The sequence below is a fragment of the Daldinia decipiens genome, assembly GCF_022478715.1.
Source record: "Daldinia decipiens strain CBS 113046 unplaced genomic scaffold F4813scaffold_21, whole genome shotgun sequence".
In the NCBI taxonomy this organism is placed as follows: Eukaryota; Fungi; Ascomycota; class Sordariomycetes; order Xylariales; family Hypoxylaceae; genus Daldinia; species Daldinia decipiens.
This window is the reverse complement of record NW_026054564.1, coordinates 44,410-59,142: the sequence shown is the minus strand read 5'-3', so window position 1 is coordinate 59,142 and position 14,733 is coordinate 44,410. Positions and strand designations below refer to the sequence as shown.

At 50.6% G+C, this 14,733-nt stretch overlaps 6 protein-coding genes across 6 annotated transcripts; 4 read left to right on the top strand and 2 right to left on the bottom strand.

Annotated features, from left to right (window-relative positions):
* The first annotated feature begins 17 nt into the window (after positions 1 to 17).
* F4813DRAFT_119553 (uncharacterized protein) lies at positions 18 to 1,157 on the top strand. The gene has a single exon (XM_049238587.1). It carries the CDS (start codon positions 313 to 315, stop codon positions 943 to 945), a length of 633 nt encoding a protein of 210 aa, XP_049098610.1. The 5' UTR covers positions 18 to 312; the 3' UTR covers positions 946 to 1,157.
* Positions 1,055 to 2,155, bottom strand: F4813DRAFT_119534 (uncharacterized protein). The gene has a single exon (XM_049238586.1). The coding sequence runs from the start codon at positions 2,011 to 2,013 to the stop codon at positions 1,165 to 1,167; it is 849 nt and encodes a 282-aa protein (XP_049098609.1). The 5' UTR covers positions 2,014 to 2,155; the 3' UTR covers positions 1,055 to 1,164.
* Positions 2,156 to 2,460: 305 nt separating this feature from the next.
* On the top strand, positions 2,461 to 7,588 carry F4813DRAFT_362658 (putative glycosyl hydrolase, family 18). Its single transcript, XM_049243644.1, has 7 exons — positions 2,461 to 3,508; positions 3,716 to 4,625; positions 4,698 to 4,718; positions 4,795 to 4,963; positions 5,045 to 5,457; positions 5,517 to 6,205; positions 6,263 to 7,588. The coding sequence occupies exons 1-7, from the start codon at positions 2,889 to 2,891 to the stop codon at positions 7,512 to 7,514; spliced, it is 4,074 nt and encodes a 1,357-aa protein (XP_049098608.1). The 5' UTR covers positions 2,461 to 2,888; the 3' UTR covers positions 7,515 to 7,588.
* Positions 7,589 to 8,577: 989 nt separating this feature from the next.
* On the top strand, positions 8,578 to 11,485 carry F4813DRAFT_381277 (glycoside hydrolase family 2 protein; the record flags this gene model as incomplete). Its single annotated transcript, XM_049245650.1, has 4 exons — positions 8,578 to 9,120; positions 9,179 to 9,223; positions 9,289 to 10,231; positions 10,350 to 11,485. The coding sequence occupies 4 exons, from the start codon at positions 8,578 to 8,580 to the stop codon at positions 11,483 to 11,485; spliced, it is 2,667 nt and encodes an 888-aa protein (XP_049098607.1).
* A 145-nt stretch (positions 11,486 to 11,630) lies between these two features.
* On the bottom strand, positions 11,631 to 12,314 carry F4813DRAFT_119495 (uncharacterized protein). The gene has a single exon (XM_049238585.1). It carries the CDS (start codon positions 12,225 to 12,227, stop codon positions 11,775 to 11,777), a length of 453 nt encoding a protein of 150 aa, XP_049098606.1. The 5' UTR covers positions 12,228 to 12,314; the 3' UTR covers positions 11,631 to 11,774.
* Positions 12,315 to 13,714: 1,400 nt separating this feature from the next.
* F4813DRAFT_390347 (GLEYA domain-containing protein) lies at positions 13,715 to 14,440 on the top strand (the record flags this gene model as incomplete). Its single annotated transcript, XM_049247001.1, has 2 exons — positions 13,715 to 13,786; positions 13,820 to 14,440. The coding sequence occupies 2 exons, from the start codon at positions 13,715 to 13,717 to the stop codon at positions 14,438 to 14,440; spliced, it is 693 nt and encodes a 230-aa protein (XP_049098605.1).
* Between the last annotated feature and the right edge of the window lie 293 nt (positions 14,441 to 14,733).

Below are 14,733 nucleotides of genomic sequence, written 5' to 3'. Positions count from 1 at the left end.
TAGATGTAACTAACGACTCCTTTTAATCAATCCTACGTCAAGGACTATATATATTATGCCGCCGTTACACGACAATCTAACTGACAAAGGACTGCCAAGAAGAATTACGCCGTACAGCAACTACTAGTTTACCATCGCAAATCATTCACATCGTACGGATTAGCGAATTGTACAACGTTGGATAGGCACCAGGTATGCCAACGTGCTGACTATTGATAATTCTTGGCGGCTTTTCTCCTTCCGCTTCAAGGCACGGGCCATAGACTACCTAAGCTGTCTACCTGTGTTGAGCCCTGCTCTTAGGCATCAACAATGTTCACCTTTTATCCATTTCCGCGCCTCCCAGCCGAGCTTCGCTTGTGCATCTGGGCCTTGACAGTCGAACCTCGTATCGTGGAGGTCCGCGTCGTGCCTGACAACCCGCTAAAAGTCCAGAGGCTAGTCTCGCCCACGCCGGTGCCGGCAATGCTTCAAACCTGCCAGGAAGCTCGTAACTTGGGCCTGTATAAGCAGGCCTTCTTCGAGGTCCCTGCCACTAAGGCCAAGGCCGCCGCCGGTGAGGAGTCGCGCTACGTCTGGCTAAACTTGGACATCGATATGGTCTCTATCGGGAAAACCTGGTTCAGAAATTTCGCGCCCGTCGCATTATCCATCAAGCGGCTAAGGTTCGAGCGCGAAAACTCGGATGAATGGTTCTACCACTTTGAATCAAAAGAGCTCCGCGACTGGGTAAACACGGAGGAAATCCATGTAGTATGTGGAGATGGGATGGAGGCGTGGCACGGGGCTTCCTACGAGCACCCCTGGCCTTGCGCCCCGGAAAACCTGTGGTTCTTCGATCCAGACGATGGCCGGATGATGAGAAGCTTCGAGATGGAACAGATGCTCGACGAAAGGCTGGCGGAGGTGTTTAGACAAAATGAAGAGGCTGCCGAAGAAGCCTAGGCAGAGGGCAGCAGATATGACTACCTTAGTAGTGCTCGTCTCAGCCAGCTAAGAATTATCTCACGAAGGGAAATCAATCATCGTATTATCTACAATCGTATCGCTGTTCACTGTTTATACTACAACCGCGCTATCTATCCTATTCTTCTTTCTCATGCTCTGCCTCCTCTAACATTCCTACTGTGCGAGACATATGTAACTACTTCTAAATTGCCCACCTTAACGACAAGTCCGGCTCCTGTCCGTCAACCGCTTGTATGACTGTATGACTGCGCGGTGATCCCTTGCCTGTTTGTTTGTCCCGTTGTAGAAGTTCTTGAGAAATCCCCGAATCTCTTTGTCGACATCAGGCACGCCCCTGTCCTTAGCTTGTTTAGCTGTCTCTCTCCAATCTACAGTTTCCCACACTTCGCCAGTAGCAGGATTATTCCCAGTTCCTATTTTCTGTGTTTGTATGTCCATTTTGCCACCTAACTGGGCCTTGGCTTCCCGGACGAGATACGGGCCGTGGTCTCCAGCCCGCGCCTCGCTGACCTTGTTCACAGTCGTGTCGAAACTATCCCAGAAGCCCCGGTTGTCGCTGTTCCCTTTGTTCTTGTACGTATTGTTAACTGTGTCGCCGACACGCTTGATGTAGTCGTTGTACTCCCACGCATCCTTTACGGCTACGTAAGGCGGGAAGTTGGGCACCTTGGGGTTCTTCCCCGGGCTGTTGATGAAGAGCGTGTAACATTGTTTGGCCGTACCCTCGGGGTCCAACTTCCCATCGGAATCGTTGACGGACCAACCGTTTGGAGTAGGGGCCCTGCCTAGGAACACCATGAGTTCGTCAAAGTTGCACCGGGTGCGACCCGAGTTCCTCTTTGGCTTGCAAGCGTTCCACTCAGTGCATGTTTTGTCAACCGTGTTCGCTTTGGCGCACTTGAAGCCGATCGTCTGGTCCCTCTCATCGTTGAGCCCATCAATCTCGTACGCATTGAACAGTAACACGCGCTCAAGGCATCCTTGGTACCCTCCGGCTAAGACTGCGGAGAGGTAAGAAAGAACGAGGACAATAGTAATCTTCATGATTGCTGCTGGTGCACAAGACTCAATAGAGAAAGGAAGAAGTCGAGTCCCAGATGAAGCAAAGAATGGGCGAAGAAAAATGATTGATGAGTTTGCTCCCAATTCCAGGACCGTCCTCCAGGCTCAAATTCATAGCGAAGCTGCATCCGATCGTGCCCTGCTAGAAGTAGAACTGGACCAGTATACGCCATGTTACCGTATAATCTTGATCTCCGGCACGATAGGCAATTCCGTCGATAGTTGCATTGACTATAGGAATGTTGTCAGCCTGGTGCTAATTTCGCCTCTTGGCGACGGTTTAGTCTGCGGCGTAAAATACGCAGGTGCTGAATTAGGATCTTTTATGATGGCCATGATGATAGCGTTTACGTCTATTAGAGCTAGAATTCTGCCTGCCATAAGAGGGATTTGAACCCACTTGTGTTGCGGCACGCAAGCAGGGTCCAACATACATCTAGGCGTTTAACTACTACGCCACGTGGGCATTAGGATCTTTTAGCACGTACCGAGATCCTAGCTTCATTCCCTCGCCGCACTTTTCTTGTCTCGTGACGATTCATTTGCTAAACCCCTGTTGGTGGAGATGAGTGTATCGGAGATGAGATGAATTGTATATTCAAGGAGGCGGAAGCAAACCAGGCAGTGCTAGTAGGATAACATCAACCCATGTCTATGGTAAGGCTATTCTCGCCGGCCTTGTCCTCGATATCTTGAGCTGCTCGAATGCCTGAGATCCGCCGTTAAACGTTCGCTCAGCTCGCCTGTGCTCAGTCACTTCTGTCTTTCTCACCCGTCTTATATTTGCTTCCTCTTGTGCCAGAGAGTCAGAGGCTTTCATCCCCTCAGCGAACCTGCTTGCGCAGTTTCATGTCATCATGAGGGCTTCTTTACTTGTTCCTTGGGCCATGTTGGCTTCCGAGGCTTTTGCATCCTATTCTCATATCGAAATCTCCCGCCGAGACGAGGATGCCGCAGAACTTGAGTCGTGGCTCGCGACGGCCCAGCGAGCATCACTTGATACGCGCAAAAAGTGCCCCGTGTCATGCAGCACAACCAAAGACAGCAGCTCGAGTGCCGAATGGTTCTTGTTCCCAGACGCTGCAGAGTTGGCGTCGTGTAACGAGACGATGCTGCTCAACATGGTGGTCAAGACCACAGCTGAAGATCAAACAACTCCTACGGCTATGAGAGCATGCACAGCTGACTACGGCTCGGGCGTAAAAGCTGCATTCGTCGCAGACGAGAGCAAGGCATCCCTCTGTTCAACGTCTAATCGTGTTCTGGAGGAGGCCTCCATTTACATGCACGAACCACAAGTCGGCAGCAATGCTGCTGAATTCTCTGTCAACCATTTCCTGGCTGCTGGGAATCAGATTTCCCGCCATCTCGCATTGCAGGTACCCTCCTGCGCTCACAACGCAGTCGAATTTGCCTATTCCCAATCAGCAGCCATTGGCGTCTTTGCTGGAGCGGAGATTCATCAACACGGAGTAACGTAAGTACCTCAGGGGTTCGAACTTCTTTAGTCTATAAATCTGTCTTTGGAGCTTCTAGCATATAAACCTATGATGCCCGTTTTGTATAGATGCCGCAATACGAGCGCCTTTAAACTGTCTTTTCTTACCCCTTTCCCCATCCATAGCCTACGTTTGCACCACACGCTCGCTTCCGCAGAGGCCGAATTACTAACCTAGTGCCACAGCACGGATGTTCTCAACAATCTGCTAAAATCCGCAGAGGAGAAGGCCATATCTAAGGCCACCGTCGTCCAGCTGTGCGGTACCGATAGCCGCGGCGCAGACTATAGCTTCGGCATTGTTGCTGCTAGCGTCGCGAATCTCCCATTCATCCAAGAGGCTGTCAAGACATGGGCCGAAGGAGAATGTGTCACTAAGCCGGGCGTGGGAGAGCCTTGGATGTCGGTTACCCTGCGTGTTCCCTCGCCCGTTGAGGTCACGTCAAACAGTAGCAGCAATATGGCGGCATCATCTGGCACTACGCCCGCAAGCCTCGGGGCAAGGTCGCACCTTATCAAGAGGGCCGACTGCAAAACAACCAAAGTCCAATCCGGAGATGGATGTTGGGCTGTGGCCAACAGGTGCGGGATCAGCCAGGCAGACTTGGAGAAGTACAATCGCAAGGACCTCTGCAGCACCCTCATCCTCGACGAGATCGTCTGTTGCAGCAGCGGCACTCTACCTAGCACTCTACCACCGGGCAACTCGGATGGCACGTGCAAGACAAGAACCGTGGTCTACGGCGATAGCTGCGGCTCGCTAGCCTCCAAGTGTGGTATCAGTGCGGCGGACTTCACGAAGGCCAACACTAAAACCGATCTATGCTCAACTTTGGCTGAGGGCCAACAGGTCTGCTGCACAGCCGGGAAGATGCCGGATTTGAAGCCCAAGCCCGATGCCGACGGCAACTGCGCCGTGTACACGACCATAAAGGACGACAACTGCGCCAAGATAGCGGCATCCCGTGACCTGACCGTGAAAGACCTGGAGGACTTCAACAAGAAAACCTGGGGCTGGAATGGCTGCGAGAAGCTCTTGCCCGACTTCAAGATGTGTGTGAGCACGGGAAGCCCACCTATGCCAGCGAACGTTCCTGTGAGTACTTTCTTGCTTACTTCTCGTAGGTGCCTTGTTAAAGTGCCTTGACTAATGAGGATTTCTTAACAGAACGCTATTTGCGGACCAACGGTAAGAAAACGTTCCCCTTCCCACTGCATATAGTCATTGTGACATTACTCGGGCTAACGTGGATACCTATGTAAAGGTGAATGATACAGCACGGCCGCCCGCAGGAACCGACTTGAGCACGCTCAACCCGTGTCCACTTAATGTTTGCTGCAACATCTGGGGCCAGTGTGGTACGACGGATGACTTCTGCGTCGAAAAGAAGTCCGAGACCGGTGCGCCTGGAACCTCGGGAGCAAAGAACGGATGTAAGTTGCGCTGCCTCTAGCTACATTGTTTCGTCGAGAGCCACGCTGTGAGAAAGGCATCGAGCTGACCGTAGGGATCAGGCGTCAGCAACTGCGGCAGAGATATCATCAAAGGATCTGCGCCGGCTGAGAAGATCAAGGTTGCGTACTTTGAGGCTTGGAACCACAACCGCAAGTGCTTGACCATGGATGTCGACCAGATTGACACAGATGCTTACACTCATATTCACTTTGCCTTCGCTGATATCACGCCGAATGACTTCGCAGTTGATATCAGCAAGGTCCAGGAGCAGTTTGACATCTTCAAGGGTATGACAGGCGTCAAGAAGATCATTTCATTCGGTGGCTGGGACTTCAGCACCATGCCCGGGACTTTCAACATCCTTCGCACCGCCGTCCAGCCTGGCAACCGCGACAAGTTCAAGAAAAATCTCATTGGATTTGTCGACGAGCACGATCTCGACGGCATCGACCTCGACTGGGAGTATCCTGGAGTGAGTGACCCGCTCCCCCTTTTGTTCTGATTGGCAGGACTAATGAGTGAACAACGCAGGCCCCTGATATTCCCGACATCCCTAGTGATGATCCTATCAATGGTAAGAACTACTACGAATTCCTGTCCGATCTTAAGAAATCCATCGGCTCTTCCAAATCAGTTTCCTTCGCGGCGCCGGCATCCTATTGGTACCTTAAGGCGTTCCCTATCAAAAACATGGCCAAGGACCTCGATTACATCATCTACATGACGTACGATCTGCATGGCCAGTGGGATTATAACAACAAGTGGACTTCTCCCGGTTGCGAGACCGGCAACTGCCTGAGGTCCCATGTCAACGAGACGGAGACCAAGGACGCCCTCTCTATGATCACCAAAGCTGGCGCCGCCTCGAACAAGGTCGTCGTGGGTGTGGCTAGTTATGGCCGGTCGTTCAAGATGGCCAAGGCGGGTTGCGACTCTGAGGAATGCCTGTTCACGGGGTCACCCCGCGTATCCGACGCCGCGAAAGGGCGTTGTACGGATACGGGGGGCTACATCTCCAATGCCGAAATCGACGAGATCATCCAGAGTGGCAAGGTCAACAAGCAATGGAAGAAGGAAGGCTCCAACATGTTGGTTTACAACGACACCGAGTGGGTAGCCTACATGGACGACGACATGAAGAAGTCGCGGGCTGAGTTCTACGATTCGTACAACTTCGCGGGCACTACCGACTGGGCCGTGGACTTGCAGTATTTTGCGGAGTAAGTCTCAGCACCATTCTTGCGCTTCTGGTGTTCTTCCGTACTAACGACGTCTAGTGGGAGCGGTGGCGATGGCTACGACGATGATTACGAATACGAGATCGACGACAACTATTGGTCTCCGTGCCAAGGCTCATACACCACGCTTGATCAGCTCGACCAACGGAAAGGCTCGATGCCCGCCCACTGCATTGAGCAATACCTACTTGACGTCCAGGTTGCCACTTTAGAAAGTGCCTTGAACAAGTACAAGAAACTTATCGACGACGGCTACGACGGCAAGTTCTCGATCTATGAGAAATACGTCGCGGACCAAGTCCCCGCTCAAGTCAACCATTTTATGGCCAGCGACAAGGTGGACCAGTACTTCACATGCAAAGAGACCAAGGACATTACGTGCTGCAACAGCTGCCGCTATGCCAATTGTGTCGATACCTGCGTCAAAGGCAGCGACTGCAAGAATGGCAGGGGTACGGTTGATATCGCGTGCCCCAAGATGGAGTTCCAACGATCCATAGCGGACGGCGACCAAACCCCGATCCCCAACGCCACGTTCACGCTCAAGGACGCCGACGGCTTCTGGAAAGACATTGGAGACGAGTACGGCATCGAGGAGTCGTGGATCAAGTTCGGCAGGCGGCTCATGCGGGTCAACAACGGGTGCCAGTACGCAGGCGAACACGTCAACGAGTGCATGGACAGGCAGAACAACTTCTTCTATAACTACCCTCTCACCGACAAGGTCACAGTCTACAACCCCAAGGAGATCATCGGCGACTCCTTCCCCAAGGCAACCGACATGCTCGACCGGTTCAAGATCGTGCGGGCGTACGGAGATTGGGACGACCTGATGGAGCTGTCGGACCTGGTGGATGCCACGTCGCTGCCGGGCTACTCGACGGAGGAGGCCGTCTCGAGCATGGAGAAGATCGTCGAGAAGGCCGGCGAGATCGAGAAGAAGCAGCGCGAGGAGTTCATCCTCAATTTCATCACTGGGCTGCTCTTCTGGATCCCCTTCGTGGGCGAGGCCGTCGGGGCCGTGGGAATGACGACGGCCCGCTCTCTGCTCCGGCTCATCGGTGCTACAGGCGACGCGGGCGTGGCCGTCTACAACATCGTCAACGACCCCGAGAACGCCTTCATGGCCGTCTTCAGCTACCTAGCGGGCGCCGGCCTGGGCCGCGCCGGCTTCAGAAACGCGGCCAACTCCCGACGAGGCCTGACCTCGTCCGAGTACGACAGCCTCGGAGGCGTAAAGACAAAACTGGACTTGGTTCAGAGTATCCGCGGCGGCATTTGCCCCAGATAAATAACTTGCAGCCGACAAAGAATAGTTCAAGCAGAAAATGTAAATATTTTTCTATCTAATATTGAAAGATACCCATATACCAGTGTTTATACTAGTGTTTATGTGTCTCTCGGCTTTACTTTTGTGTCTGTCGTGGGGTCCGTAGTAGGACCCCTATTATGGGCCACTCCCTTTTAGATGTGAGATTCAACTCGCATAGATTTTGATGCTTATTAGTAGTAGCAATACGCTGGCAATTGGCTTTGGACGGCTACATGTAAAATTATCAAGCGATATTCCTTGAGCGTAACACCTACCTGGACTTTACCATGCTCGTAAATATTGCACTATATAAACAAGTATACAAGTGGGCAAATATAGGCAAATATAGCTCTGAGAAATATAGGGATGCACAAGTGAAAACTCGACTCTATCAGGTACCAATGGCGCCGTAAAATGTATCCATCATGCTAGGCCAATATGTTCGTAAACCAACGTCACATTCAGCGATTCTCGTATATATTAATCAAGCGAAAATCAGAAATGCACGGCAGAGTAGAGGATTGGCGTGACTAAAAGCCGCAGCTAAGCCTTCCGGCACTGCAGGTCTCTCTTTAACCGAATCAAAGCCCACTCGTAGATTGACAATTAAGACATAGGTGCAATTTTCTGCAAGGGCCTCCAATGGTTAATATAGCTGGTACGTCTAGAACTAAGTCGCCATCATAGCTTAGATGGCTGTTTTCTTTCGCTGGATCTATAAACCAACGTTACATTCAAAACTACAATACGACGTCAGAGCGCCAACTACGAGATATCCCTTCTGTTATGACAGCTAGACTGCGAGGGAGTACCGAAACAAGGGTTCCACGGAGCCTGAACCGCCTTATTAGGCTCTGGATATCTGCAGGAGGTCACTTGCATATAGCAGGCACAGCAGGCATGGTATGCACACTGCCGAAAGTCCCAGATTATCTAGATGTAACCGTTCCCAATAGTTTATATTAGGTAGGTACCCTCTTGAGACTTGCGTCTATAGCATGCTATTGACCTCACGATCTACTTTTGAGCATCGTTGGCCATGATGCATTTGCACCAGTCGCTGCTGGGGCTCTACCTTGGAATCAACGCACTCGCCGCCGCCGCATTGCTCTCTGAACCCGGCGAGGTCGCTATCATACCATCGTGGGACATCCAATCAACGGAACGAGTCGGGTCGGATCTTGCAGCACTATCCCGACCTGGTGTAGACACGAAAACATGGCACGAGATCGACAGCTCCCGCTGTACTCTCATGGGCTGTCTAATACAAGCTGGCGTGTACCGCGAGAGTGGGCTCTTCTTCTCAAATGCACTTCAGAGCTTCAATTCCAGTCAATTCAAAGTTCCTTGGATATATCGAAAAGAATTCACTCTTGAGCCTAGCCCGGGAAAGCGCTATTTCCATCTGCAGACTCATGGAATTACCTCGAGCGCCGATATCTACGTGAACGGCCAGGAGGTCGTGACCAGAAAGTCGCAGGCGGGTGCTTATGTCGGAAATACCTTCGGCATTACCAAAATAGCAAATAACACGAATGCGCTTGTAATTCAAGTCTATCCGACTGACTATAACTATGACTTTGGCGTATTTGAGCCCCTTAAACTCGCAGTTGTAATGGGCAATAGCTGATTTTGAATTCTAGCTTGGCTTTGTAGACTGGAACCCATACCCTCCGGATAATGGCACTGTTCGTAGATCCCAATATTCTTATAGTGCTACTTACTTATCAATCGATACTCACATCTTCATTAGGGGGTATGGCGGAACGTAGAAATCAAACAGACGGGTCCTGTCTCGTTGACTCCCCTGCGAGTAACTACACAGGCCAGCTTGCCAATCGGCCATTCTAGCGCACTCGTAAATTTGAAGACCACAGCTACAAATCTAGAGGATCGGGAAGCTACTGTTGAGTTAACAGGCAGCATCTCCCTAGAAGGCGCAAGCGAAACGTATAAATTGAACCAGACTATCACGCTGCCCCCATTGGGATCTGCCGAGGTGGTCTTGTCGACAGCATTAAACGAACCGGCAATCTGGTGGCCCAAGCAGTGGGGAAGCCAGCCATTATACGCGGCACAGCTATCTGCGTCTATAGACGGATCTATTTCTGACAGGATAGAGCGAACATTTGGGGTCCGTCAAGTAACGGCGGAGCTTAATGCGAACAATGACACTATATTTTTCGTCAACGGTTACCCGTTCCAAGTCGTTGGCTCTGGTTATTCTGCGGATATCTTCTTACGATGGGATAGCGCCAAGTTCACTACACAAGCCAAGCTGATGCTCGACTTGGGTCACAACACAGTAAGATTGGAAGGCAAGAATGAGCAGCCGGAGCTATACGAGATCACGGATCGACTAGGTTTAATGGTTCTCCCTGGCTGGGAGTGCTGCGATAAATGGGAGGCTTGGACGTACAACGAAGACCTAGCCGTCAAGTCAGAGTGGACAGACGCCGACTACACTATAGCGAATAAGAGCATGTACCACGAGGCTCTTATGCAGCAGAGTCATCCGAGCGTGTTGGGGTATCTAGTCGGAAGCGATTACTGGCCTGACGACAAAGCAGCGGGAGCGTATTATTATTCACTCGAAGCGGCGGACTGGCAGGCGCCCATCATTGCTTCAGCTTCGGAGAAGGGCTATCCCAAGATTCTGGGGCCGTCGGGATTGAAAATGGCGGGACCTTACGACTGTAAGTGATAATTCTGATCCTACCCCTTTAACCTATCCCCAGTGTTATCATGCCTAAGATATGCTTGAACCACTTGAGACTTACTTATACGTCTGATCGCTCACCACTTTTATTACAGGGGTACCGCCGAATTACTGGTATGACGTCGAACCATCAGAAGACCGCCTCGGAGCTGCTTTTGGATTTGGATCTGAGCTAGGCAGCGGCGTTGGGACACCGGAGATCAGCAGCCTAAAGAAGTTTTTATCAAAGGCAGATCTAGATGACTTGTGGAAGAGCCCAAGCAAGGGATTGTACCACATGTCCACGAGCGTATCGTCATTCTACGACCGAAAGATCTATAACACTGCTCTCTGGAACCGCTACGGAGCACCTACTTCGTTAGAGGATTATTTGCTCAAAGCTCAGATGCAGGATTACGAGGCTACAAAGTCCCAGTTCGAGGGCTTTGCGTCCCTGTGGAGTGCCGATAGACCAGCGACGGGACTTATCTACTGGATGCTGAACAATGCATGGCCAAGCTTGCATTGGAACTTATTCGACTACTACCTGCACCCGGCTGGATCCTATTTCGGAGCAAAGGCTGGGTCTAGGATAGAGCACGTAGCCTACGACTATAATGGAAAGCTCGTGTACTTGATCAACCGCTCGTTAGATCGAAAGGGGTCAAGGACAGTAGCTGTTGATATCATCGACAAGAACGGCAAAACAATTCATAATAGCCAAGAATATTTCGATACCGTACCCAATAACAGCACAGCTATTATAGACCTCACAGAGGCGCTTAAATCGGTGAAGGACATTGCATTCTTGCGGCTCGTCCTTTCGGATGATAAGAATGCTACATTGAGTAGGAATGTGTACTGGCTAGCAAGCACCACCGACACTTTGGATTGGGAAAACTCTGACTGGTTTTACACGCCAGTCACCAAGTATGCCAATTACAAAGCTTTGAGCAGCTTAGGACCTGCTGAACTCTCTGTCACAACTACGGCGACGTCGAAGCGGAGTTACTCCAAAGCAGGAGGACTTGGAGTGGTACTCGAAAACCACTCTTCTGTACCTGCATTTTTCATCAGGCTCAACCTTGTAAACGAAGAGGGAGAGGACGTCCTGCCGGTGTTTTGGTCTGATAACTATGTCACGCTATGGCCTCACGAGAAGCTCGAGCTTCAGGTCGAAGGTGAGGGCGCTGCTTATGTACAGGTTACCGGGAAGAATATCCAGAAGGCTCAGATATACTTGCATGGCTAGGGGGTTTGAGATTGCGTAGAAAATAGGCAGTTGATCATATAGCCATTGTATTTAATATAGTTACTGGCAGGATAGATATATCATGATTGCTAATCTATGCCAAAACCAAAAGGCCCCTTTTCAGGCACACATCCCAATAGACTATAGGCTAGGCTAAGCAATTGTATGCAAAAAAGACCTCACACTAGAGATTTACGATAACTGGTATACACCATGCTAGCTCTAAAGCCTGTCTCCAAACACACCGCGCACGACGCAACTAACCTAGCTTCACCGTCGTCGTATTACGTCACTTCCAGCCCCAGAACTCGCATGGACCCCATATCGTCCTCTCGATAACATCTCGCCGCGGGTGAAACCAGACCCCCGAATCGTCGGGCTCGTCCTCGTCGCAGAAAGCAAGCACGTACCCGGCCTTCTTGACAAGCTCCCGCGACTCGAAACACACATGCGCGAGCGGCATGCGCAAGTGACTCCTCTCGATCAACTGCATCTTGAGCCCCCTCGAGGCGTACACCAGCGCGTTGAAGACGCGCGTCTCCGGGAGGGCGTACTCCCATATGATCTCCCGCAGCTCCGCGGGCAAGTCTGCAAACGTTCTTGCCGGCTTGCGGCTTGTCACTGCTACGTCTTGGGGCCGGGGGTGTGATTGGTTGCTGCTTAAACGGACACCGTGCCCCGGAACTTGCCGGCTGGGATCGCTGTTGTGGGTATACGATCTTGAGGCTGACGAACCATCCATGTTTGTTTTTTCTCTTGAAGATTTCTTTTTCGAGGTATTTTGCTAAGGGCGAGAAACGTGAGATGAGAAGGTCAGCATGTGAGACAGACTTGTTGGCGGCGCATACGGAATTATATATTGGTACTACCCTGGGCGCTCCTCGATAGTATGAGATGCGCAATTAATTACATACTTATTTGTGTATCCGTGCGTATCTTGGGTAGGTATATCGTTTTACATATGCAAGTTCCCTCTGAGATCTACCCCGCATATTGCAGTCGATTGTCCGCTGCATTGCAAATGAATTACTTGGACGATATCTTATGAATCACTTGACCTCCAGCCCGACCAACCCTGTTTATTTCCGACCAATATATCACATCAGTAGGCTATAGGCTTGCTACTGTCCATCGTCTTGATAGATTAGTCTTAAGTACCGAGTCAGCAATCAACTGTTCATAAATCAGCTGCTGGGTAACTCCTAGGGCCGGATGTTTTGACTTAACTTACAACAAGGCAATCGTGTTTAAATCAGGACTTGAGGATTTCCTAGCCCAGCTCACAATGGAAATTATACAGATAAACTCATAGAAAGGGGTATCGCTGAAGTTAATGCTATATTAAAAATCCATCACTAGTATCCAGAACAAGGCACAAGTAAAAGAGAATCTATAGTATAGAGAAAAAGGAAAAAGGCAAAAGAACAGGCGGAGTGAGAATTTTTGTAAAGGAAAGGCGTCGAAAACGCTTCATCATCTACCGCATAAATGGCATATAGCTCTCTTACTTCCCAAGTATGTCGATCACTGAAGATATCTTAAAGACATAGCCAGAACACAGCAACCCAGTTCACGAATAGCTACCCGATATGGGTATCGTCATGATCCCAATGGGAACAGTCTCTTGCCAATATTATGACAACCCTAGCTTTCAGCTTTTATCATTGATGTGGTCCTGCAGGGCTGCTAGAAACGGCAGTCAACTCGCAGCTAGTATTTTCAGCTGATTGAAAGAGCTCCCTTTTGGATACAGATCTGCAATCTGGCTAGATACCTAGGTATATATTATAATGAAGTCCTGCATGGCAGGCTCGATGGCAGCTACTATGCCACTTATTGACCAGCATGACATCACGGTCTTCATCAAAGCGGATCAAGTAGGACTTAGCTGAATGTTCCTATTTCGACCTTGCTGATTTCCAAATTATCAAAATATTGATGTAGATCAAATTTTAACTCCCGATGTAACAACTAATGGTAGTGTTCAAGAGTAAGAACCGTGTTGTCGCCCCTTTGAATTTTTTTATAGCGGTGCTGCGCAAGGTCGGACCAACCGAACGTATACCTACTCGAAGAGAGGATATGGGAAATAACGGGACTCATGGCTCCCATTGTTTAAACGTAGAATCATCCTGGACGTTGAAGTGGATTATCCGTCTATGTCATCACATCTTAGACTGACTCTAGAAACACATATTCGCCTACTATACTTAGGTAGACGTCGAAACCATGAAGCTCACTCTGCAAAACCTCAGCGCCCTCCTACTAGCCTCCCTACCCCTGAGCACAGCTATCCTTCCCGTATAACTATGTCCCAGCTGCCCCAAGCCAAAGCACTGCGACAACCAAGGCTGGGACTGGGCATACTACAGCAACCCCCTGCACAACGATGGTGAGAACTACCCCGGGTTCCGCGCGGACCTCTACAAGACCCGCAACCCAGTCTATTCCGGCGTAACGCCCTGGATCGGAGGCCGTCTCGGCTACACGGACGCCAACCCCGATACCAGTACCTTTTACGGCTCCCCTGTCGAGCTCAACAGCACGTACTTCGCCCTGAACCACCACGCATACCTGCATGCCTGCGAGGGCGGCACCTGGCAATTTGATATCACATCTGTCGACGACGTCGCCTTCGCCTGGATCGGCGAGACAGCAGTCTCCGGGTGGACTGGCGCGAATGCTGACGCGAAGGCTGCATGGACGTTTGTGGGCAATGGTAACAACCACTGCGGCTCTGCCAGTGTCAGGAAGGACCTCGAGGGCAACCGTTTCCACCACTTGCGTTTCGTCTTCGCGAATGGTCGGTGGGGCGGCCTCTTTAACCTTACTGTTACGAGTCCAAGCGGTATCATCATGCACCGGTCCGGCCGAGACAGCGATTGGATCGTCCGGTATTCATGCGGCTTCGACACGTCAGCCTCCCGCTTTCCCGACTTTGGGTCGGAGTCGTGAATTCGTTTGGGGAGAGAAGGGGATGGTATAGAGGTTCTAGCAATTTCACAAAAGCAAGACTTCTATAGGTGATGGAGTGTTCCTAAAGAGAGTGGCTTAACCTATTCGAATCTCGGGTCGACGTTATTATAGGGCTACGTTCTTTTCTGTATCTACTTTGATAGGATCGTAACGGGTAACAATTCTATGAACATAAAATCTAACAGCATGTATATCTGTGAAACCTTAGCACTTTCTTGCGGCTCTTCAAGTTTAACGTGCTAAATTACGGCATAATCACCTTACGGCGCAAG

Bases quoted from the DNA above. Each gene is read 5' to 3' on its own strand.
- F4813DRAFT_119553 (XM_049238587.1), top strand. From the start codon at position 313: ATGTTCACCTTTTATCCATTTCCGCGCCTCCCAGCCGAGCTTCGCTTG.
- F4813DRAFT_119495 (XM_049238585.1), bottom strand. From the start codon at position 12,227: ATGGATGGTTCGTCAGCCTCAAGATCGTATACCCACAACAGCGATCCC.
- F4813DRAFT_362658 (XM_049243644.1), top strand. From the start codon at position 2,889: ATGAGGGCTTCTTTACTTGTTCCTTGGGCCATGTTGGCTTCCGAGGCT. The intron at 3,509-3,715 runs GTAAGTACCTCA...CTAGTGCCACAG, and splicing joins ATTCATCAACACGGAGTAAC to CACGGATGTTCTCAACAATC. The intron at 4,719-4,794 runs GTAAGAAAACGT...ACCTATGTAAAG, and splicing joins ACGCTATTTGCGGACCAACG to GTGAATGATACAGCACGGCC.
- F4813DRAFT_119534 (XM_049238586.1), bottom strand. From the start codon at position 2,013: ATGAAGATTACTATTGTCCTCGTTCTTTCTTACCTCTCCGCAGTCTTA.